Source organism: Emys orbicularis, chromosome 3, assembly GCF_028017835.1.
Source record: "Emys orbicularis isolate rEmyOrb1 chromosome 3, rEmyOrb1.hap1, whole genome shotgun sequence".
In the NCBI taxonomy this organism is placed as follows: domain Eukaryota; kingdom Metazoa; phylum Chordata; order Testudines; family Emydidae; genus Emys; species Emys orbicularis.
Genome location: NC_088685.1, coordinates 114182149 through 114207187, shown reverse-complemented (window position 1 = coordinate 114207187; position 25039 = coordinate 114182149). Strand labels below are relative to the sequence as shown.

The window sequence follows — 25039 nt, the reverse complement described above, 5'->3', positions numbered from 1 at the left end:
AATCTGGAAGTAAATATAAACTCTGCTGATAAGATTTGCATATGTCACAATTGGCAATGATTGGCAATCAAATTGGCAGATGATAAATAATGATGAGAACAGGGCAGTCATGCAGAGCATTCTGGATATCTTGTTAAGCTGGGCCCATGCAAACAAAATGTGTTTTACTACATACAAATGCAAACTAACAAGGGGAATGGTAGATGCTCCATCTCTTGATGTCTTCAAATCAAGATTGGATGGCCTCTGGAAGATATGCTTTAGCCAAACACAAATTATTGGGCTCAATACAGGGTAACTGGTTAAAATTTAAAAGTCGGTGATAGACAGGTTAGAGTAGTTGACCTAGTGGTTCCTTCTGGCTTTGAACTCTATGCATGTTAATTTAGGTTGCCAAGTCAACCACTTAAAAGTTAGGAAATGCCACATTTATGGTTATCAGTGTAATCTTAATTCTGATCCCTTGTGTACGTGCATTACGAAACAATCTTTACTTACAGGAGCATGTACTCTTTCTCCCCCTCCACCAGTTTCCCCAAGCTCCATGACTCATTCTGTGCACAGAATGGCCTCACAAAAGAGCAGAGCGTTAAGATGGCAGGGTGACTAAATTTGGCACTGACTTTTGAATGCTTCAATTTGCAATCTAACTAATGATCTTTATGAATTTATGTAAGTAATATTATATAGAATAAGTCAATTTTTAAAACAGTATGCAGAAATGTCATTCACTATCTCTATAAATGAGCATTTTTTAGTAGAAGCTGCTATTTTACCCATACCTGCTCTTACCAAAGAGTGATCCACTTTGATTCTGTACCAACAGGAGTAGGGCACTAGTTCTTGTTTGAATGTACAAGGAAGCAGGATATTTTCAAATTTGTTTTAAGGCAAGGCGTATGCTCATGTACTATTATTTTGGGACTGAACAAAATTAAAATAGTATGATTAAAGTTATTCTGTTTCCACGAGTATTTATGAATCAGTTTTGACATATATAAAACAGCCCAGCACTGGGCATTAGATGGAAGCAGACTGCCTGCTAGGAGCGCCGAGCAGCCTTGTGCTTCAGAAAGGTTCTTTTTCCTTCCCCATTTTCTCTCTCTCTACCTCATATCCATCCTGTCTTCTCTTTTCTTCATTTCACCATCTCCATTCTTGTCCTGATGCCAGTTCCTTAGCTTCCTTCTCACTTCCTCTCTCAGCTCAGTGTTTGCCATCCTATATTTCCCTCTGTTCTTCCACATTATTTCAGGCCACAAACCTCTGACCCTATTCTATGAGATCTCTCTCATCTCTTCCACATCCCACAGGAACTAGCCCCCACCCAAATCTCTACCTCTCTCCTTTCTATTTGACACTGATGATTAACTCTTCTGTGCAATTAAGTAGCAATTACATACTACTGGGAAGATCTGGTTTAGGAACTTTAGCCTTTTTTAAAATTAGCAATGTTTACCTTCGCCTGTTTTTAGAGTGCTGTTCAGACTTCACAAATCAAAGACACTTGTCAGGGATGGTCTAGAGAATACTTAGTCCTGCCTTGAATTCAAGGAACTGGACTAGAAGACCTCTTGAGGTCCCTTCCAGTCCTACATTTCTATAATTCTATGTACCCGTCTCATAATAGTATTTTCTGCTGTTCCTGGGTGGTAAATAGCATTGTTTCCCTATTTCTATGATCTTGCAAGAATGTATAAACTGAGCACAGCTTGGGAACTAGTTCAAAAGGGTGAACCCAGTGCCCTTTCCCTTCACTAATTCTCCAAAGTAGTACGAGAAGGAAAGAGAGATGGGATGGAATAAAACCATTAATTCCTATTTGATAAAAATGTAAACAATATCTGAAAGCATTTAAAATCCAATAGTATCCTGTCGAGGTATTTCTAACGCACCACTCAATGTGACATCTAGGTACCAAGTGCATAATAAAGAACTGCACAACAAACTGGTAACACTGTCCCATACTCTAATCTTCCATTGTCTTTGGTAGAAACAGATTTACTTCTTAACTCTTTTTGTATGGCTAACTTGCATGCATTTCTGACCTTTCTAAAAATACCATTTCCATTACTATGTGCATGAGAGAGTGTGGCGGGGGAAGGTTCCTGTCCATATCCATTCTTTTGTCATAAATAAATTGCTTGGTAGCTACTTTGTTGACTAAATGGCAACCCCTTGGGCTATTTTGATATATCCTCTATAAAGCTCAGGGATAAGCTCTGATATTTACCCACTTATCAGAAGACTGAGCCTAAAAATAGTAATCTATAATACATTTTCTGAGTTAATACTATTAAAGTTTAGTTTAAAACAGAGCAGGCAAAATTTTTCATTTAAAACCTGACAATTTTAAATGACAAAGTTACAACATTTCCAAACATTTATTTAAAAAGCAGTTAAAAATCATGCTCTAATGTCTTTGTTTTATTGTTTTCATGTCCACAAAACAGCAGAAAATAGAATTAATTTTATACTGTAAACATTCATGTTCATATTGTATGAATAAGGCATGAAAATGCTTTTTAATTACAACAGATATATTTGAACTTCAGAGCCTTTCAATACAAAGAAACTCACAAAGGAGACACAAAGAAAGCTAACATTTTCCATTCTATCATTTCACTGTGCATAAACATCTTGCAAGACAATGATAAGAAACTTACTGCACAGGATGGTTTGATAGGCATTATAAATAACTGCTCTAAAAAGTTAATTTATAACCACAGGTCTCTAACATTATAGCTATCAGATTCCAGACAAACTGTTTTTTCCCTAGCTCTGTTAAATGTGAATGCTAGATTTTGTATTCTTTCAGATGATTCTCTGTCAAAGAAACAATGGATCATGCACTATTCTTACAATACTACAGTTTTAAAATCCAACTTGTCTTGCATGAAGGGAGCAGTTTTTTTAAACACGCATTGAGTGTCATTCTATGAACTTCATCTTGCAAAGAAAGGAAATTCCCTGGCAAACAGGTTTAATTCTAGGTGTCCATGACTGTAGTTAGAATGTAAAGGCAAAGATTATATTGGCAGATTTCAGGTATCTTTGCTGTTAAATGAAAGGGATCCATAAAATCTTATTTCATTTCTGCCTGCAGAAACCTGCGCTATCATCCTCACTGCAGAGGACGGAATAACTGACTCGACATCCCCTAAACAATTTTGCTCAATGACTACTTTCAAACTACTAGGACAAACTTAGTGTCCTAAATGCTAAGTATTCTGTTCTCTACTTCTCACTGTCGACTGGAATGCTTAAGCTTTGTCTACACTACACAGTTTTGGCAGCAAAAGGCAGCTTTTACCGACAAAACACGTGGAGGTGTACACACTACAGAAGTTACTTTTGGCGGCCAAACACTGCTGTTTAGCCAACAAAATAAAACAACCTCGATGAGAGGCATAAAGCTTTTTGTGGCAAAGTTAAAGCAACAAAGCATCATTGTAAACGTTGCCGTTCGTTTTATTGCCAGAACTGGTCTCCCCCAGTATCCCACAATGCCCGCAGTGACCGCTCTGCTCACTGTTTTGAACTCAGCTGCCCTGCAGGCATGCGCCCCTCCCCTTTCAAAGTGCCAGGAAGTTCTGACAGCTGAGCATCTGGCAGCAAAGAGAAAGTCATTGAGGTGGAATCCTCCTGCTCTTCCTGGCACTAGGAACACAGTGGCAGGCAGGCTGCTGCTGCTGTGGAGCAGGGAGGTAAGAGGGGACTGCTGTGCTGTGCAGAGCCAGGGAGGGAGGCAGTGGCTGATGAACTCAGCTGCCCTGCGTCTAGCTATGTAGGCATGCACCCCTCTCCTTTCAAAGCTCTGGGAAGCTTTGACATTCCTTAGGGTGGAGAGCTCACAGAGCTGCTGGGGATGCCACTCCCAGCAACTGAGGAGGCTGTAGGAGATCTCAGAGGGAATCACAACAAAACCACTGGCAGGCAGAGCAGGCTGCTGCTGCGCAGGGAGAGGACAGGGGGACTGCTGTGCCCTGCAGAACCAGGGGCTGATGGGGGGAGGGAATTATCCTCACACTGTTTCTGTCTCTACTCCCCACACACACACACACACTCTGTCACATTCTTCCCCCCCACCCCCAAACTTCAGTTGAAAAGCAACTCAGATGCCCATGGAATGATGGGATTGAGAAACCTGCATCCTGTGACTGTACCTGCCCCATGAGGCATTGCAAACCCTTCCCAAAACACAGTTGCACAGTGGGATTGCACAGTGGGATAGCTACCCACAGTGCATTGCTCTCTGTGTTGATGCAAGAGCTGCTAGTGTGGATTCACTCTGCTAATATAAGGAGCATAGTGTGGGCGTGCAACAGCAGTTTAATTAAAGCAGCATAACTTGTCAGCAAAACTCTGTAGTGTAGACAAGGCCTTAGTCACTCTTTCAAAGTTTAAAGTACAGTAAACAACTGCAATATCTTACAGTTATTTCACAGGACTGGGAGTCATGATAGAGGATTCTATTCCCTCCTTGAACACAGCTCTTCCTGTGTCACATCTCAGTAGTTTCAGTTTCCTGATCTATAAATAGGGGATAATATTATCTAGTTGCTACATGGGGTCAAGGAAGCCTAATTCAAATGATATTTATGAAACTCAGACTCAGGTGGAAGGTGCTTTGGAAGTGCAAAGCATTATCATTCAAAGACTTTTTGTTTTCATCAAGTGAATGCAGAGTTCATGGAAAGTGTCATATATTTAGCATTAGAGACTGAAGAGCAGCACTGAGATATTTAGAAGCAAGATTTACCAGGAATCGCTTCAACTAGTACCAGGAATTGACTCAATTATGAATTATTATCTAGAGCTGAGGGGATGATCTCTAAGAGAAAGACTAATTTAGTCCACTCACCTTCAGTCCATAGATTATCTGCTGATAATGTTAACAACAGTACAGTTAGTGCTATTCAAGGTCTAGCACCCACTGGTGTTCACTAACCTTTGGCTGTAGGCCAAATTCCAGCCTTGGGGCATAGCCCAGGGGCACAGCCGAGGGGCACGTTAGTGACATCACACAGCCAAAATAGGTTTCTGCCTCCTTAATGTGCTGGAGAGGAGACACCGATCATAAGACGGCACAAAAATGGAAAATATTCTGTCTTTTACAGTATGCTCCCTTAAAACTGAGGTTATGCGCCTCATATTCATTATTGGTGCTCTCATGGGTGCTTGGGCAGTGTCTCAGCATACAATATAACTTCAAAAGCAGGTCTGCCTGGAAACCAGTCATTCATCTTCAAGTGCAGCGTCAAAGTCAAATACTGATATGCTATCACCACAACTGCTCCAAAATGGCTATAAGTGGGATAACTGTTCTAATGGAGTTTTAAGAACGAGAGAGGGTGAATATTGCTGTTTTGGTGGACGGCAGTGGGACTGCAAAAAACCAAAACAGACCCAAAAAAAACATGCTCCCATAGTTCCTCAGGTCTACTACTGAGCTGTAGTCTGCATTTCTTTGGCAGAATAGGTATTCTGACTAAAGATTGCTCACATAGACTCCAATTTAGCAAAGTACATAAACGTGTGATTAACAAAGTATATGCTGAATTGTGGTCATACAGGATCATCCCTGTAGATAATCACCCCATCCCCATTTTAAATTTCTTACTCCCCTCCTCCTATTTATTTGAAGGCTTTTGCAGACATATAAAGAGATCCACCAGATGGAGAATGTGCAGATACATTCTTAAGGCTGCAAGCCTGTCTCCTAAGTACATGGTACATACTGACATCTTAGCAACAAAAAAGGTAATGATCAACAAGAATAACTTTCTTTCTAACTGTAAAATTTATAACGTGAAATATGTCAGTGATGTGATAAAGTACATGTATGTTAAGTTTTGAGTTGGAGGTGGCTGTGGTTCTTTAGTGGTCAAATGAAAGCGAGACTTCTCAAAGCCCAATTTTAAAAGCTAATATGTTCTTATTTTCTACGGAAGACAGAGTTAATATTTTATCCAAAAATTGCCATAAAAACAACTCAGTTGACCTCAGAACAGTATTGTGTTAAATGTGGAGACTATTCAGTCACTGCCATGAGAAATAAAGAATTTTTAGCGAAAAGCTCAACTAAAGAGACACTACTAATGATTCAATAATAAGCAGACAGTTTGGTGTTCTGACAAACCTTGGAAACCAAGTTCTTTGGCAAAGGTGTGGGAATTTTGTGGAGGTGGAAATTAATCTAACCAGCTTTTTACTAGTGAGCCACTAAAAACGTAATCTGTTTAAGACATAAGATGAGGCTGACCAGACAGCAAGTGTGAAAAATTGGGACAGGAGGTGGAGGGTAATAGGAGCCTATATAAGAAAAAGCCCCAAATATTGGGACTGTCCCTATAAAATCGGGACATCTGGTCACTCTACATAAAATAACTGGTCACACAGGAAGTGTCTTAACTGTTCAATCACTATTAAAATAGGACAAGCTGGTTTATTATCCAACACCAAATCCCCATACTGCCAATGTCACACTTGACCATTTTAATAAAATTGTTTTGGTTTTGACAGCAAAAGCCGCAGAAACACCAACATAAGTTACATATATGACCCACAATCTACACATGATGAAAACTGTTGCAGTTGTTGAACTGAGCAGATTTGGTGCAGTTATGTTTTTTAGAGAGACTGCTTATAAACGTTGACAAGCCAATATTGTCAAATTAAAAATAGTTTCAGCCACATACGTTAACATATTATTGACCTTATTAAAAACAATGCCATACTAACTAAAAGCACAAACAAGAGCACATTTATAAATGCTGTGTTACATATGGTTGGTTTGAAAAATAGTAGCAAAATGACATTGTGAGGTTCCAGATTTACTCTCTCAATGACTTGCCATTTGCCGGAGTTAATATTTTTCTATTCTAGCAGCTAACTTCAAAACAGAGGTTTTGAAAAAGGAAATGAAAAGTAAGCATAGGAAAGAAACACTTAAATAGTTCACAATGAAAATAATTCAGAAAACTGTAGATGCAACACCAATATAAGACATATCAAATCATCATCCAGTTACTTTCCTTTTGAATCTTTTACCTGCCCGTTCAGATTCTCTAAAAATCATCAATCCAATGCAATATTGAACTTACTCTGACAGCAGCAACCAAGAGCAGCTTCCTCTCCACCATTCACTTCTACATAGATTGTTCTAATTTGTTGATGCAATAAGCAAAACAGCATTAATTTCTCTTTTTTGCATATTCAGGCTTCCCCAAATACAGAACAAATGGGATCTGACTAGCAATACTGAACCCAAGTTATAAGCTGAAGGAATCACTGTCCTGAAAACATGACATATAAGCATCTTGTCCATGGAGGAAAAGGTATCTAACTAGTATTGCACAACAAGGAATGAGCTAACAAATTGCTACGTTACATATTTTTCCTCTTCTGAGGGGAAGAAATATTTGCTGGGATGGACCCCAAACCAACCCAGACAAACTACTCTTTATTTTAAAACATCAAGATATACTGTACATACAATTATAGAAATATAGGGCTGGAAGGGACCTCAAGAGGTCATATAGATACCACCCCCTCATCCCCCCAGCTGAGGTAGATCCAAGATCTAGAATACTTTTGTTCAGTCATTTTAATATATTTCCCCCCCAAAAAAGTCATTGTTAGACAGTCTACCCTAAAAGCCACGCTCTTCTTTTTTACTACATGGACACCTCTGGGCAACGCTATACCGAACTTCAGGATCTAATCTATTATCTAAGCTAATACTCGTTATAGTACTTCAGCTGTTATTACGTTTACACTTGTCTGCATAAAATTATTGGAATGAGAGTCTGCAGAGTAAGGAAATATTTTACACTTAATTTAAACTAAAAAAGGCTAGAGACTATAGTGATTTTCTGATTTTTTATCCTGCAGATTTAGATTGCTCCCAACCCTAACTCACAAAAGGGCCTTTCCTACAAGTTCCTGATGGTAGAAGAGAGATCTTAAACACCCATTGCATTACAGTTCTCTCCAAAGCAATTAATACACTGGCCCTCCCAGCGCATAAGTAACTGCATTCCGGACTGTTCTTAGCCTGCAGTATTAACTAGATCAATGGTTCTCAACCAGGAGTCCGGGGTCCCTGGGGGAGGTGGGGTGGGGGCCGCGGGAGCAGTTTTCAGGGAGTCTGCCAAGCAGGGCCAGAGTTAGTCTTGCAGGGGCCCAGGGAAAAAAAGCCGAAGACGCTGTACAGGGCTGAAGCCCAGTATCACGAGCCCTGCCACCTGGGGCTGAAGCCGAAGCCTGAGCAACTTAGCTTTGCCACAGTCTTCAATTTTTTCTGTCCCTCTCTACTTTGTGGTAATGCACAGTATAGAAAACAGACAAAACAAAAAGGTTGTGAAAGTGTAAATTTAAACCTTTAATTCTCTCTATTTCATGATTTTCTTACATGAAAAATATGAAGAGTAGAAATATATTTTTATGCCTACAGATTTATACTGTGATTTTAAATGAGTAAGCTGTTAGAATGTAAATTTTAGATTCACATGTAAATTTGACTCATTTATTTTAGCACTTTCTATCAGTTTTCTCATCTATAAAATAGGATAAATATTTCAATATCAACTACAGTCCCTCACAGGACTGATTTACAGTGTTTACAATATGTGAAGCACTATGTTAGATGGGAGATGGGAGCTTGGGTTGCTTTTTCATCTGCAATCTGGCCAGGCATCCTTCCCAACCTGAAAAGTATCTCAGGTGGAGATCCAAATGAGCCCCCCCACTTTTCTACAGCCAAGTAGGACTGTGAGATAGACAAAGACCAAGACGGATTTGCTTCTCCATCTGTTGCCAGACACAACTCCCATCTCCAAACCAGAAGTGCATCTTAGGAGAAGCATTACCCTAGCTTCCCCATGGTACATCCCAGCAGTCCTGAGAGAGTGTCTACACTGCAACTGGAAGGTATGATTGCAGCATGTGTAGACATACCCAAGCTAGCTAGATCTAACTAGGTCAAAGCTACCTCAAGTAACAATAGCAATGAAAATGTGACAGCCTTGCTTGCCGCAAACCCTGGCTGCATACTTGAGAGGATGAGCTGTGCTGCTGTGGTTTCAGTGCTATTATTACTCAAACTAGCTTTAGTTCAAAGCCAGATATAGTTAGATCAAAGCTAGCCTACATATGTCTACCTGTGCTGCAATCACACCTCCCAGTTGCAGTATAGACATAACATGAGAGGCAGGCAGTAGCTGAACTCTACCTGCAGCCTGGCCCTTCTACTGAATCTGGGAGAAGAAAATCTGAGAACTATAAATATTTGTCGCTGCTTTTCTCTTTTTAGTTAAACATGAGATAGATGTAAGACTATTGCTTTACACTTACTGGTACGTGCAGGAGACATACAATGGAATAAGTTTCCTGCCTGCTTATATCAGTACAAACTGTGTTGGCAGGCTCTGGTGGCCAAAATTACACAACCAGGTTGTGCAAACCAGTCACAACTCCACCTGAATGGGGGCTGCATGGGTCCTGTGCAGACATAAAAATGCGAGGCACAGTCCAAAAAGTAAGCATTGCCAGGATGGCGTTAAACTGCACAAAATCAGCACCTCCCTTCACAAGATTCCATTGGTTTAATTTTTGTGAAGAAATAAAGGATATTGAAACAGTCTCCATGACACAAACCACAGCAGAGAATGGAAGAAAAACACTCCTTTGTGGCCTGGAGTACAATGGCTTTAACTGACACAGGAAAAAGAGTACTTCACACCCCTGTGCCATCTTTGTTGGAATTGGCCCATTAACTATTGATTAACAAGGATTTTATTTTAGATAACAATAGATTATTATTTGTAAGTTATTTTTATATATTTAAATTTTCACAGCTGCACAGAATTATGGGTTATAGGCTTTTTTCCCCTATTTTTCTAAATAAAAATTTTCAGTTGCAGGAAATTTACAGAAACTGAAAATATTTTAAGCATTTTAAACATATGAGTTGTATTTACCAAATCACTGCAAGAGAGTTAAAAAAAAAAAAGTTTTTTATTAAATGTCTTATTTAGAAAAAATGATTTTAATATAGCAAAATGCTTAGAAGCAAATGGTATCCTTGCAATAGACCGTACAGATTAATAATAATAATAATAATAATAATTAATGGAGATATCCCATCTCCTAGAACTGGAAGGGACCTTGAAAGGTCATCGAGTCCAGCCCCCTGCCTTCACTAGCAGGACCAAGTACTGATTTTGCCCCAGATCCCCAAGTGGCCCCCTCAAGGATTGAACTCACAACCCTGGGTTTAGCAGGCCAATGCTCAAACCACTGAGCTATCCCTCCCCCCCAAGATTCACTTACACTGGTATTACACAATTATGAGGAATACAGTATTCACTTCTAAACATCATTGTTCAAACATTTCCAATATTTAATGACTAAATCAAAATAGGAAAAAAAAAAAAAAAACATTGCAACACAACTGGAAATCAGTCAGCTGAAGAATAATGTCATTACCTCATCATGTGTGTATCTGTAATCTGCCTTCTTTGACTTGAGGTCCCATAATACTACTGTTCCAGACTCATAGCCAATCAGGAGCTGCAATAATCAGAGTAAAGAATGTTGAACGAAAGAAAGTTACTTGAAATACCTGTAATTCTTGTTCTATGAAGTAGGTACTACAGTAACATTAGATCCACCCTCTTGTATCTTTATTCCTACATGTGACAAGGAATCCTCCATGTGATGGGGCGCACTTGCCCCGCACTGATACCGCGAGGGTTAACTTCACTCTCTGGGCCAAGGAGCCCATGCCCCCCAGCCCTGCTGGGCATGCTCTAGCTGGAGAATAGGTATAAAAGGGAGCAGCTCAGCTCATTCAGTGAAGACCGCGAAGAGAGAGAACGCATGCTGCAAGCTCCAGCCCAGGAACCGCAGAAGTCCCAGACATCAGGAGCCAGGGACGCTGAGGCTCCAGAGAATGCCCAAGGAGTGGCGGAGCTGTTGAGAGCCACCCTGACTGAGGAGCCCAGAGCCCACGGACATGCTGGGACCCCAGTATCAGGAACTAGCTCAGGGAGACCAGTTATGGTGCTGAGTGGAGTCAGAGTATTACAGGCAGAATCCCTGCTGACTCGGTGGCAAGCATACTTGCTACCAGGTCATGCAACCCCACGGAAGGGGCAGCTATACTGATTCTGGCTACTAGGCCAAACAATCCTGAGAAAGGGCAGCCCTACTGAATCTGACTGCTAGGCAATACAGCCCTTCTGAAATCGGAGGTCATACTGACTCTGTCCGCTAGGCCTTACAGCACTACTGAAGTGGGCAGTTCGACTCACTTTGGCCATTGGGCTATGCAAACTTGAGAGAGGGGGCAGCCATACTGACTCTTGCCACTAGGCCACCCTGACTCTGACCACTAGGTCACATGGCCCTGAGAGGGGCGGCCCTATTGATTTTGTCCATTGAGCCACGCAGCCCTGAGATAGGGCAGCCCTACTCATTCTTGCCGTTAGGCCATACTGCCTTGCTGAGCCAGGTGGCCACACTGACTCTGATCACTAGGCGATACACCCTGGCCGAATCAGAAAACCATTTTGATTTGGGCAATTGGGCCCCACAGCCCTGTGGGAAGGGGCCGTCACCCTGACTCTGGCCATTGGGCCACATAACCTTGAGAAGAGAGCCGACAAATAAAAATATTGCTCAGGCATGCAGGAGTGAAATCAGGAAGGCCAAAATCACACTTGGAGTTGCAGCTAGGAAAAGATGTTAAGAGTAACAAGAAGGGTTTCTTCAAGTATGTTAGCAACAAGAAGAAAGTCAAGGAAAGTGTGGGCCCCTTACTGAGTCAGGGAGGCAACCTAGTGACACAGGATGTAGAAAAAGCTAATGTACTCAATGCTTTTTTTGCCTCTGTCTTCACGAACAAGGTCAGCTCCCAGACTGCTGCACTGGGTAGCACAGCATGGGGAGGAGGTGACCAGCCCTCGGTGGAGAAAGAAGTGGTCCCAGACTATTTAGAAAAGCTGGACAAGTACAAGTCCATGGAGCCAGATGTGCTGCTTCCAAGGGTGCTAAAGGAGTTGGCAGATGTGATTGTAGAGCCATTATCTTTGAAAACTCATGGCGATCGGGGGAGGTCCCGGATGACTGGAAAAAGGCTAATGTAGTGCCCATCTTTAAAAAAGGGAAGGAGGAGGATTCGGGGAACTACAGGCCAGTCAGCCTCACCTCAGTCCCTGGAAAAATCATGGAGAAGGTCCTCAAGGAATCAATTCTGAAGCACTTAGAGGAGAGGAAAATGATCAGGAACAGTCAGCATGGATTCACCAAGGGCAAGTCATGCCTGACTAACCTAATTGCCTTATATAACGAGATAACAGGCTCTGTGGATGAAGGGAAAGCACTGTTATCCTTTGACTTTAGCAAAGCTTTTGATATGGTCTCCCACAGTATTCTTGCCAGCAAATTAAAGAAGTATGGGCTGGATAAATGGACTATAAGGTGGATAGAAAGCTGGTTAGATCATTGGGCTCAATGGGTAGTGATCAATGGCTCCATATCTAGTTAGCAGCTGGTATCAAGCGGAGTGCCCCAAGGGTCGGTTTTGTTCAATATCTTCATTAATGATCTAGAAGATGGTTTGGACTGCACCCTCAGCAAGTTTGCAGATGACACTAAACTGGGAGGAGTGGTAGATACACTGGAGGGCAGGGATAGGATACAGAGGGACCTAGACAAATTAGAGGATTGGGCCAAAAGAAATCTGATGACGTTCAACAAGGACAAGTGCAGAGTCCTGCACTTAGGACGGAAGAATCCCATTCATTGCTACAGACTAGGGACCGAATGGCTAGGCAGCAGTTCTGCAGAAAAGGACATAGGGGTTACAGTGGAGGAGAAGCTGGATATGAGTCGACAGTGTGCCCTTGTTGCCAAGAAGGCTAACGGCATTTTGGGTTGTATAAGTAGGGGCACTGCCAGCAGATCAAGGGACGTGATCATTCCCCTCTAATCGACATTGGAGAGGCCTCATCTGGAGTACTGTGTCCAGTTTTGGGCCCCACACTACAGTAAGGATGTGGGAAAATTGGAAAAAGTCCAGCAGAGGGCAACAAAAATGATTAGGGGGCTGAAGCACATGACTTATGAGGAGAGGCTGAGGGAACTGGGATTATTTAGTCTGCAGAAGAGAAGAATGAGGGGGGATTTGATAGCTGCTTTCAACTACCTGAAAGGGGGTTCCAAAGAGGATGGATCTAGACTGTTCTCAGTGGTAGCAGACGACAGAACAAGGAGTAATGGTCTCAAGTTGCAGTGGCGGAGGTTTAGGTTGGATATTAGGAAAAACTTTTTCACTAGGAAGGTGGTGAAGCACTGGAACAGGTTACCTAGGGAAGTGGTGGAATCTCCTTCCTTAGAGGTTTTTAAGGTCAGGCTTGACAGAGCCCTGGCGGGGATGATTTAATTGGGGATTGGTCCTGCTTTGAGCAGGGGGTTGGACTAGATGACCTCCTGAGGTCCCTTCTAACCCTGATATTCTAGGATTCTATATTGACTTTAACTATTATTCCTCACCACCCCAATACAAAGGGTGGTCTTAAGGACGCAACCGTGGGGAAGTAACTACCCCGCCCCACCGCACGAGGGGAAGGGGTGCACTCGCCCCACAACACTCCACAACAAAGTTCTAAAACTATTAAACTACTTCACTATTAGACAGCAGGTACATGGTCTCAAAAGGTAACTCTTGGGCTATCAAATGTCTATTGCACCGTCCAAATTTCTGTAATTACAAAATATTCACATTTAATAACAAACTGAGTACTACATCATCACCAAACCATGTTCAACCCAAAGTTTCATAATTAAACACGTGTACATTAATACTGTGATGAAGACAATATTTTTACTTATATTTTGGGGTACAATGGCCTTAGCTGATACAGGAAGGAGTATTTAACTGCCAATTGTTTTTTGATTTATTCCATTAACTAACAGTGATTTTATGCAATAGAAAATAGATAATTTTAATAAAATTTGTATGGTGCTGAATGATTTTTCTTGATTCCTGCTTCTGTCTGGTCAGCATGCATTTTCTCAAAATTAAGTTTAAAGGACTGTTAAGCCAACCACTTTGCTCACTTTTAAAGTAAAGTTCCCTCCCAAACAACCAATTCTACCACAAATACATGTAAACTTTTCTTAAGCATGGTAGCTTGCTCTATATAGACAGGTCCTCAATATGGTGGAAATGTAAATCTCTTTATAGGTAGGTCTTCCATAATTAGTCATGTCGCAGAATACATATCTGTCATGTGTGGTTTGTTCTCTCTTTCTCATCTTCTCCCCAGGAGGTATATTTGTGTATGCTCTGCAGCATTTTCAGAGGGTTTTATTTTGAGGGAAAGTTTTTTAAATGGACACACTTCTACATGTTTGATGCAGAAGTAAGGTTGAAAAAAAAAATTTGCAAGGTCAAAGTAGTACACCTTGCCCTGGGAGCAGAAGGTGGTGAGATTTGTGATGGTCTTTTGTTCTGTAGGAGTTCACCCCACACAGATGAGCTCTCTCTCTCTCGAGGCGCCACTTACTACTGCCCACTCTAACACTGCTCTACAGCCAAAATGCTTCTAAAATAAATGTAGTCAAACTTTACTAATTCTGGGTCACTGAGAACAAAAATGATGCTTAAAATTGTTGATTGGCTCTAGTTTTCAAGATATGTATTAGGTCAGTATATACGACCCTTGACTTGGGAATGGCGGAGGATAAGTGAGTTACAAAGGGAAGGGATCTCAATTTAAACCAGAAATGACTAAAATACATCTTTGACTGGATCTAGGAATAAATCTATGACTGGGTTTGGACTGTACTTGCTTTTTAGGCAAAACAATGAATGATGCAATCTGAAGCTGGTATTGCGTCATACATGATATGAATTGCATCATGTTATTCCTAGAAGTCATGGATGATGCAATCCTAACGAAGCTTACATCACTCTGCTGAACAAATTGCCCTATATCAGCTCTAGAAATCATACAGTGTCATGCTCTCTTATTTGTCAGTGTTTGATTTTGCAAAGGGACACATTTCTGTTTAGCCAAAGTGAGCAGAGATGCCTCGTACTTGTGTGAACAGTGCAGATAACTTCTGCTATGTTTGTGGTGAAGTGACTTTTGCATCACAAAAGCGCAGTATAACCACTATGGTTAAGAAAGCCTATCACCTTTATTTTGGCTGCAAAATTGGAGATCAGGACAAGAGGTGGGCCCCACACATATGCTGCAACACTTGTGCAACAAATCTTCGCCAGTGGTTGAACAGGAAAAGGAAATCTATGCCTTTTGCAGTGCCAATGATTTGGAGAGAGCCAACAGATCATACCAGCAATTGTTACTTCTGCATGGTGCCTCCAGCTGGGAAAGGTGTGTCAAAGAAGAAAAAGTGGACTGTGCATTATCCAAACATTCCATCAGCTATACGCCCAGTACCCCACGGAGAAGGACTGCCGGTTCCTGATGCACCAGAATCATTCTCACTTGAGTCAGACGAGGAAGAGGAAGAGGATGAAACTTCTGGTCCTGAACCATCAATGTCACAGGACCCACATTTTCTCCCATCCTCCTCCTCTGAACCACACCTCATAACACAAGGTGAACTGAATGACCTTGTCAGGGATTTGGAACTACCCAAGAGTAAGGCAGAGCTGTTGGGCTCCGGACTACAGCAGTGGAATCTCCTGGCAGGTAATGTTAGGGTTTCCATGTTCCGTGACCGTCAAAAGGATCTTGTCCCATTCTTCTTCATGGAAGGTGATCTTGTAGCCTGCAACAACATCGATGGTGTGATGGCAGCCCTCAACATCGTTCACGATCCAGATGAGTGGAGACTGTTCATTGATTCATCGAAGACGAGTCTTAAAGCTGTTTTACTGCATAATGGCAATGTTTTGCCATCAATTCCAGTTGGTCATGCAGTCCATATGAAGGAAACCTATGACAACATGAAACAACTTTTGAGGTGCATAAACTATGACCAACATCAGTGGCAGCTTTGTGACGATTTGAAGGTTGTTGCTCTCTTGCTTGGTCTGCAGACTGGATACACAAAGTACTGCTGTTTTCTCTGCGAATGGGATAGTCGTGCAAGAGATTCCCACTACATCAAGAAAGATTGGCCACTCCAACAGTCATTGGAGCCCGGGAGGAAAAGTGTTCAGCATCCACCACTTGTTGAATCAAGGAAGATTTTGTTACCACCCTTACACATCAAGCTGGGTCTGATGAAGAACTTTGTCAAGGCCATTGACAAAACACAAGCAGCTTTCAAGTACCTCCGTGGAAAATTTCCAAGGTTAAGTGAAGCTAAGATAAAGGAAGGTGTCTTTGTTGGTCCTCAGATTCGTGAACTTCTTCGAGATGATGCATTTGACCATGCACTGCGTGGCAAGGAAAAGACGGCATGGAAAGCCTTCCAGTTAGTGGCAATAAATTTTCTCGGAAACAACAAGGCAGACAACTACTGGTTGTTGGTGGAAAACCTCCTCAAGGCATACAAAAGCTGTATGTATGGCATACATGTTGGTTGCAACATGTCACTAAAGATACATTTTTTGCACTCATCTAGATTTTTTCCCACCGAACTGCGAAGCAGTGAGCGACGAGCACGGCGAGCGATTTCACCAGGACATTGCAACAATGGAGAAACGCTATCAGGGCAAATGGAGCCCATCAATGCTTGCAGACTATTGCTGGACAGTGACAAGAGATGCTCTATTTAATGAATACAAGAGACAAGCCAAGAAGCGCCGAGTAGACACTGAATAGGACTAAACTATGTACATAATAGTTTTTTGCCTTTTGTTTCATAATAAATTTTATTTATATAACCCTTTTGCTGATTTTTAAAGTGTTACATAAACAGGACAGGTGAAATATTATCATGTAAAGCAACCATAAACACATGAAAAGACCTAGGTTTACAATTTATGATTAAAACTCTACTATCTACACAATATACATAGACATAAAATGTAAAAACTTAAATATCTTAGAAACAGTAGCCAATCAGTTGTTTTAATTGTCATATTTGAATTCAGCACATCAAAATACATAATAAATAGCACATTTTATCTCTGAAGCAGATGACTTCTCAAAAAGTGTAGACCAGTGTAATCTATCAGAACCACTTCAGAGTGAATTAATGCATTAATCTTTAATGTTAACGTTGCAAGATAGAGCAAGGAATTCCAGTTAAAAAAATTAGTTTAAAAAAAAATCTGTAATCTACCATTTCAGGTTCTATACAGAGAGTCAAACTTCTCCCCAAGCATGTCTTGCAGAACTATATTAGTGATTAGAAAGAAGCAGATATTGAAATATATCTTGTAAGGAATGCTCTCCACTTCTTTCAGAATAAGTTTACATCTTCCATAGATTGCATAACTAAATTTACAGCTGCTATAGTAACTCTTTCCCTCTTCCCTCCAGATAGCTCTGGTGTTCTGAGCAAATATATATATATAGAAAGGTGCCTCTCTATCTCTCTCACATATTCCTCCATTCTCTGTCCCTCTTACTTTCTTTTCCCCTCTATGGGTGCACACAAGATGACGCAATCTTCTGTACTCTAGTGGTAGCAGAATTGTCACACTCCCTTCTGGCTGCTACCAAAAAGCACAGCACTACCTAATTCTGCAAAGAATGGAAGCCCTGCAAGGAGAAACTTTGTCGAGGACAGCAGGAGGCGAGAAGCACTGATCAGTAAGGAGGAAGACAAACACAAAGTTACCCAATGCCTCTGCGATGTAACTATGGCATGGGGAGGGTGGGTTTACTGAATGAATGGACGGACATGTGTTACCTGAATTATCCAAAGACACCAGCTGCTTTTAGTGGTTCCAAATCCACTAAACATTTTATAAAATCATGCAGTCACTGATGACAACAGCCCTAAAAAGCACATGCTAAATTTTATCTATCTTGCCTCTGACTGTTTTCAGCCGCTCCATTTCTTTCACTATCTCCCTATTGCCCATCACAGTAAGCTCCTTCCTCATTTATACCTTCTAGGATCTTCACAACTAACCTTTCTCCCATCTCTGCTTTCATCCTTGCTTCAGCACACACACTCACTTCATTTAGCCCAAACAGCTCATCTGCTCAAACCCTTCAAGCCATTTTACTATGCCTGTCTCAATACTTTTGGGCTTCGCCTAGCCCTGGATATCCTTGCTATATCCTTTCCATCTTGAGTTTTTCCTCATTTATTGAGTACTTCCGCAAAATGCATGGCACTTATATCGGGTGGTCTTTGGTTTCTTTCTTTTTAAAAAAGATAAATAAATACACTTTCACATCACTCAATCTCACTCTGAGATTTTTTTATTCGTACAATTTTCAAATTCAACATACCTTTCCTTCATCCATTGGATTGTCACTAATATGGACAACAGGTCCTGGATGAGATTTGGATGACCTGAAGGGGAAAATGTTTCCATCTTAAATAAAAGAAACACATTTTTTCCCCAGAATATATTACAACTAGTTCCTATTGAGATGAGATCCTTTTTATGCATCCCAGGTTCACATTAGCTCTTTTGGCCACAGCGTCACACTAGGAGCTCATGCTCAGCTGATTATCCACCATGACTACCAAATCTTTTACAGTCACTGCTTTCCAAGTGAGGGTCCCCCATCTGGTAAGTATGGCCCTACATTCTTTGTTCCTATATGTATACATTTACAGTTAGGCATACTAAAACATACTGTATATTGCTTGCTTGCACCCAGTTTACCAAACAACCCATATTGATCTAAATCAGTGACCTGTCCTCTTCATTATTTACCATTGCCCTAATTTTTGTGTCATCTACAAACTCTACCAGTGATGATTTTATGTTTTCTTCCAGGCCACTGATAAAAATGTTGTGAACAACTAAATATTGCAATTGCTGCAACTACAGTGAATCTGTTACTATGTTACATTTATTTTATTTACCTGTATTTTGATTTTTTTAATTGAGAAGCAATGATACAGCAGCCTTTATTATTTTATCCCATAGTAGAAAAGTAGCCTTAATGTTGACCATTCAGTATGTGTAAAACAATGCGCAAAAGTGTATACTACCACTAACTAATTTATTAGCTGCTAAATCACAAAGTGGAAGAGAATGTAGGACTCTACATCCTCACAAATCATTAGCCCCAGCCACATCTCATTTTTTGGGTAATAATTTGCATATTATTATTGAAAAAAACTTTACACATTGACTGAAAGGCCCATAGATATACCTTTGTGTGCATCAGGGTATTGCATGCTCCGTTTTTAATCCATCAATTAATTATCAAATAAGAAAGCTTTGAAAATAATTTACAAATATGAATTGCTCTGCACTATACTGAAGCATTGGCTAAACACCCACTATTTTTGGATTTCTTTTCCATTTCTGTCAATACACTATCATCATCTGTTCCTTTCAGTTCAACCTAAACATCGGGATCATTTATTAAAGACAATTTCAGATAAGTGTTTTATTCCTAGCTATACTTAGTATGTGACAACTATTAGTTCAGTAATGAAAGAAATATTTCAGGATCAATAAAACTGAATTTACTTATTTTAACTAATGTTATTTAAGCCCAAAAATTTATTGTGAGCACAAAAATAATCCTGCTGAATTGTACAGTTAATGACTAATGAGTTTTATTGTCTATGGGCCCATCCTGCAGCTCATTGCATTCAAAAATGCCATTTAAACAACGGCATTTTTGACAAAGTGCATGCATGGGTCCAAAAGTTGTGTCCCTAAGTTAAAATTACAATAAATGTTCTGTTACAATGGCTGTTCCATAAAAGATCTGAACTAAAAAGAGCCCCAGAAACCTTTAATTAAATTACCATTACGATGATGCCATCTGACATTGGACTACAACAAAAGCTACCAGACAAAGTCATCTGGATGAGATAAATTAACACTTTTTGAACAGTACAATCCTGTAGTCAAATCCTTGAATACCAAAAAACTGGTTGGGAATCAGGCAGACTCAGGCTTCAGTCCCCACCCCCCCGGGGTTGTGTAGTAATTTTTGTTGTCAGAAGTGGGTCGCGGTGCAATGAAGTTTGAGAATCCCTGTTCTAGGAACATGCAGATGAGGATATAATATAGAAAACTCTACGCACTGTAGATAATTCACGGAGATTTACATACAAAGTGAATTGTACTGTACTTTAAGACTATCCTCCTATTAAGTGAAACTGCAGCTGCCAGACTAAGAACTATAAAATAAAATTATGTACTCCAAATTTCAGAAATCAGACAAATGAAATCCATACTGTACTTCAACATGATCTACATACCCATCCTGGCAATGCTTCTCACATCACATAAAAGATTTAAGGTTTTTTTGTCCCAACACTCATGTAGAAAAGAATTTTAGACCAGAACAAATGTATATGTTTCAGATTCTATTTAAATTTGTTATTTAACACAAATGACATTGCTATAATTAACAATGGTATCTGGCACAAAAAAAAATGTTTTCAGCTAGGTAATACTTAACCAGACTCACAGTTCAATGGCTTTATTCCACATGATGACATAGCCTGAGAGTGTAAAGGACTCAACATTGACAATGTGAATGTTTCCTCTTTCGGTACCCACATATAGCCATTTACTTTGGAAAGGCAGATGGCAAAATGTTATCCTGCAAGATACAATGCATTCAAAAAAAGTAATTAGGAAGATTGTTTATAAATCCTACAAATACTTTGTTAAAGCCCAATATCAGAAAACCCAATCCAGGAAGAGAGAACTAATTTATCTTTATCATATTTTATTTGTATTTATAGATCACTCAGCCATATGAAATTTTAAACTTCAGAGACCTGGTGTAATTGCTACATAAAAGAGCATGCTTCAGAAATTATGATGTAGTTAAACCTATCTATAACAAACAAAAATTGCAAGTGTGACGGTTAACCTTGGAACAAATGATAATCTTCATTTAAAATCTGAATACCTTATTTGAGATTTATTTTAAGATATTCTAATTGTACACTGAGTTTCCAACTGCTTTTTAAAATTAATCTCACCATATTACTACTTTTTTCCAGTTTCAAGGACCCAATGCATTTTAGATGTTGCCTTCTGTTTTATATATTGGTTTCAAGAGACACTAGGTTAATAAATCAAATACAATAAATATAAATTGTGACAAGTAATTTTAATATTATACCAAAAGTTTTTCTTCCAAAAATATTTAAAATAATGCAATATTGAATAATAACAAATTTCAAGAAAAGTTATTTAAAAATAGTTTTAGGTACTGAAGTTGCTCCAGTACTTCCCGGCTGAACGTCAGAGTTTTACAACCATATTTTTTTCCTCTGGCTCCTGTATTTCTGTCTCAAAGACCTACATAAACATGAGAAAAAGCTAATGGTCACTTATGCCTGCACAAAGCTGCTTCATAAGAGACAACAAGTATGTAGAAAACAGAGTTTTGGCCTAGAACTTGCTTTGGGCAGGGAGACTGGGATGAGAAGCATGAGGAGTGAAGACAGACTGGATAGGCAAGGAGAATGGGATTAGGGCAAGGGAAGTTGAATCGGAAGGCCTGGGATAGGGAGAGATTGGAGAGGACAAGGCAAAAAGTGTCAGGCTCTAAGAGGGACCAGATTAAAGAATCTGTGTTCATTTGAATTCACATTCCTTCACAGTCTGGAATGGAATCCAAGATTTCCTAGAGTTACCCTTCCTTTGCAGTCAATAAATAGCTCTGACACCCTGTGGGCAAAGTGTCTAGCCCTTCCCATTCCCCAATACTACTTGTCTAAACAAAACTGTCAGCAGAATCTTGCACTTTAGGTTCTTTGGACTCAAAGATACATATCATCCAGTCATGTGAATTTACCGTGCTGTAAGTTTCTATAGGCCTTAATATCTGTTAATTCTATACTATGACACCCTAATAAACAAATGCCCTTGTGAGAGAAATTTCCCAATCTTCTACAATAAAGTAAAATTGAGCTTCATTGCAACCTTGTCCTTCCCCTTTAATGACACTATTTATTTTTGGTGGGTTTGAGAACTGGCGTTATAATGTAATATACACTCTAAAACCCTTACAAGACTTACACTCAGTCTGCTTTTATTTGAGCTGTTAATCTAATAGAATGATAACCACAACATACCTCCACTGCAGTATTTCCTTCCTAAAGAAAGATGGCCTTTCTATGTGGTCTACACAAAAGGCAGTTAATATTGTTTCACTCACTAACACCTTCAATGGGTAGGCCTCTAAGATGCAGGGTGCTATAATAAGTGTAGGGATTATGTGGTTACTTCACCTAGAAGTAAGGTTATGTTTTAGTCACAGGTATTTTTAGTAAAAGTCACGGCAATAAACAAAAATGGATGGCCGTGACCTGTCCATTACATACTAAAATACCTGTGTCTAAATATCTTGTGTGTGTGGAGGAGGGGGGCACCAGCTGCTTGGGACTGCTGCCTGGGGCTGTGGACTGCAGCTGCTCTGGCTGTCCGGCAAGGGACTGCTGCTGCTGGGGGCTGTTGCTGCTCCGGCCGCCCACTCAGGGATCATTGCCCATGGCCACCCGAACAGCAGCCAGTGCGCCTGGCTGCAGGGCCACTCCAGCATTGGCCAGTGTGGGTGTCCCGGAGCCAGCTGCTTGGGCGGTCCAGGGATCACTCTGGCCTCTGCAGAAGTCAGAGAGGTTGTGGAAAGTCTCAGGTTTGAAATATTCTATGTTCCAGAGTTTAAAAAAAAAAAAAAAAACACACTTCACTTGGCAAACTGAAGTTAATACAGTCTGAACTCAAGAACGAAGTTGGGTTGCATGTAGCTTGTAAATAAGCATTTCATTTATCTCATTTCTGTTATTTTGTGTTCTTGTTATTTTCATTAAAGTCACTGCAGCTAGATAAACATGAAACTCTCCTTTGCCGTGATGCCCACAAAAAAGTTGGACAACAGTTAGGCTGTTGATGTGCTGAGACCACTGCCTATCACGTGACCAATATTGTCTCACTGTTGACTTTTACTCCCCCCATCTATTGTCTTGTATTTAGATTGTAAACCCCTTGAGAGGAGTTGTCTTTTCTTGTGGTCTGTACAGTGCCTATCACAATGGGGTTCTTGTATATTACTAAGGACCCTAGGCACTACAACAATACAAATAATTTTCATCATCAGGATCTGGAGACATAAGAAAACCTTCATTTTCATACCTACAGCACCACATAGCCCTGTCTCATTAAAAAAATGTACATAGGTTGAATCCATTCTGTGCATTGAATAAGACTGGGAGGTTTCTGTGGAAGTTAGTATGTGATCCAGCAGTTAAATATAATTATCACAATGAATACAGACACAAAGTGGGTTAAAGTAAGATTGATCAGAAAACAATTCTGGCATTTCCCAACTTTTGAGTCCTTGATTTTGCAACCTTAAAATATTTTTGTAATTTTTATAAACTAATAAATATATTCCTGTATGGGTCAGAGTTAACATAAAATATCAAAAATCTGATCCTTATTATTTACTCAAAGTATATTTTTAAAATCCTTACACCACAAAAAGTGCTCAATAAACTCTTCATATAATCTATCAAAATATGCTTGTACAACTGTAACAACTTTAAAGGAACAAAAATTGGGAAAATGCCATACCGAATATAAATTCACTGTACTAATCATACTACAACCACATAAAATAATCAGTTGCTTTGTTTCAGTTTTGTGTTAAATGCAGTAAATGAGCTGTTACATTTTCAAGAACGTTTCTTTTTTAATCTGTTCAAGAAACAAAGTAATGTTTTTAATTGCAATGAATGTCAATTAAATATTGGTACTACGGTGGCAAGTGCTCAAACCTAAAATATTTCAATTATACTAATGTCACACAGAAAAAGTAACGCATTCAACCTATGTACATTTTCTTCCACTTCAAGCAATAAAATCCTTAAGGGTTGATATCAAAGAGCAACAATTCTATGCTAGTTATAAACCCTAATCTTATTAAATGCAAATGTCAAATCAACATTAAGGCTGCACAGTTAACACTGAAGTAAGGAAAAGCAGAAATTAAAGTTCTAACAGCAACGTTGGCTATATTGCAGATCCTGTATATTTTACAGCATAGGTACTATAATAAGTTTTCAGTTCCCAAACCGGAGTGTATTTAACTGTTTGAATTACTTATTATTATGACGTCAGTATTTTTCATTGAAAAAAAATCTCTCAGATGTGCTGCAGCCTCACCAAAAATACGTTTGAAAATCTGGCATGCAAGCATTTATAATAAACATCTGATCTTCCAGACAATTATACATATTTAGGTGCCAGTAATGTGATGCTGTTCCAGTCAACTTGAACATACAGATAAGTGCAATGTAAAAAATGTGCAAGGTTAGATTGTGATTCAGACTTATCAGTTTGAGAGACTGAAATTGCCAATTTAACTATATGACGAACACCAGGTGGTAATATCACAGCATGGGTACCACATACTATTTCCTATAAGGTCTTATTTTCATGGATGGGTGTGCACAAATGTGTAAAAAGCTTAATTTACATGTGATAATACCATACCTGCACGTGCAAATTTATTTGTATATGGCCAGGTAGATGCCTTATCTGTATGTGCAAAAATATGAATCTATTTCAAAAGTCAAGGCATCATCAGTTAAAGCTGGAACAATTAAATTGTTCCTTTAAAAAAAATTTAAGTCTTCCCTGAAGAGTGTTTGGGGGGGGGGGGGAGGGAAGAGGGGATTCTTCTCTTATCAAGAAGTTTGGCCTGCATTATTAATTTAACACAAGGATCACGTATCAAGTTATGCAAGTAAAGCACAACAGTTTCATTGTATTTTCACCCCTTGAGAATGTTTTGACATATTGGTTAGTAAGTAATAAAAAAAAATCCTAAGTGAACAGAGCATTGCAAAGAATGGAGTTTTTCGGACAGAGCAGCTTGACACAGGTTCCAAACATCCTGAAATAAGTAGCAACTGCTACAAAAGAAAGCTACTG

At 39.8% G+C, this 25039-nt stretch overlaps 1 protein-coding gene across 4 annotated transcripts in view; it reads right to left on the bottom strand.

Moving 5' to 3' along the window:
* Positions 1 to 25039, bottom strand: part of STXBP5 (syntaxin binding protein 5) — a 179381-nt gene that overhangs the window by 97147 nt on the left and 57195 nt on the right. For all 4 annotated transcript variants that reach the window (XM_065400761.1, XM_065400762.1, XM_065400763.1 and 1 more), the window contains exons 5-7: positions 20556 to 20690; positions 18399 to 18462; positions 10492 to 10575 (exon numbers count right to left, since the gene is read on the bottom strand). In XM_065400761.1, coding sequence (XP_065256833.1) covers positions 10492 to 10575; positions 18399 to 18462; positions 20556 to 20690 — 283 coding nt within the window. The remainder of the gene's footprint in view (positions 1 to 10491; positions 10576 to 18398; positions 18463 to 20555; positions 20691 to 25039) is intronic.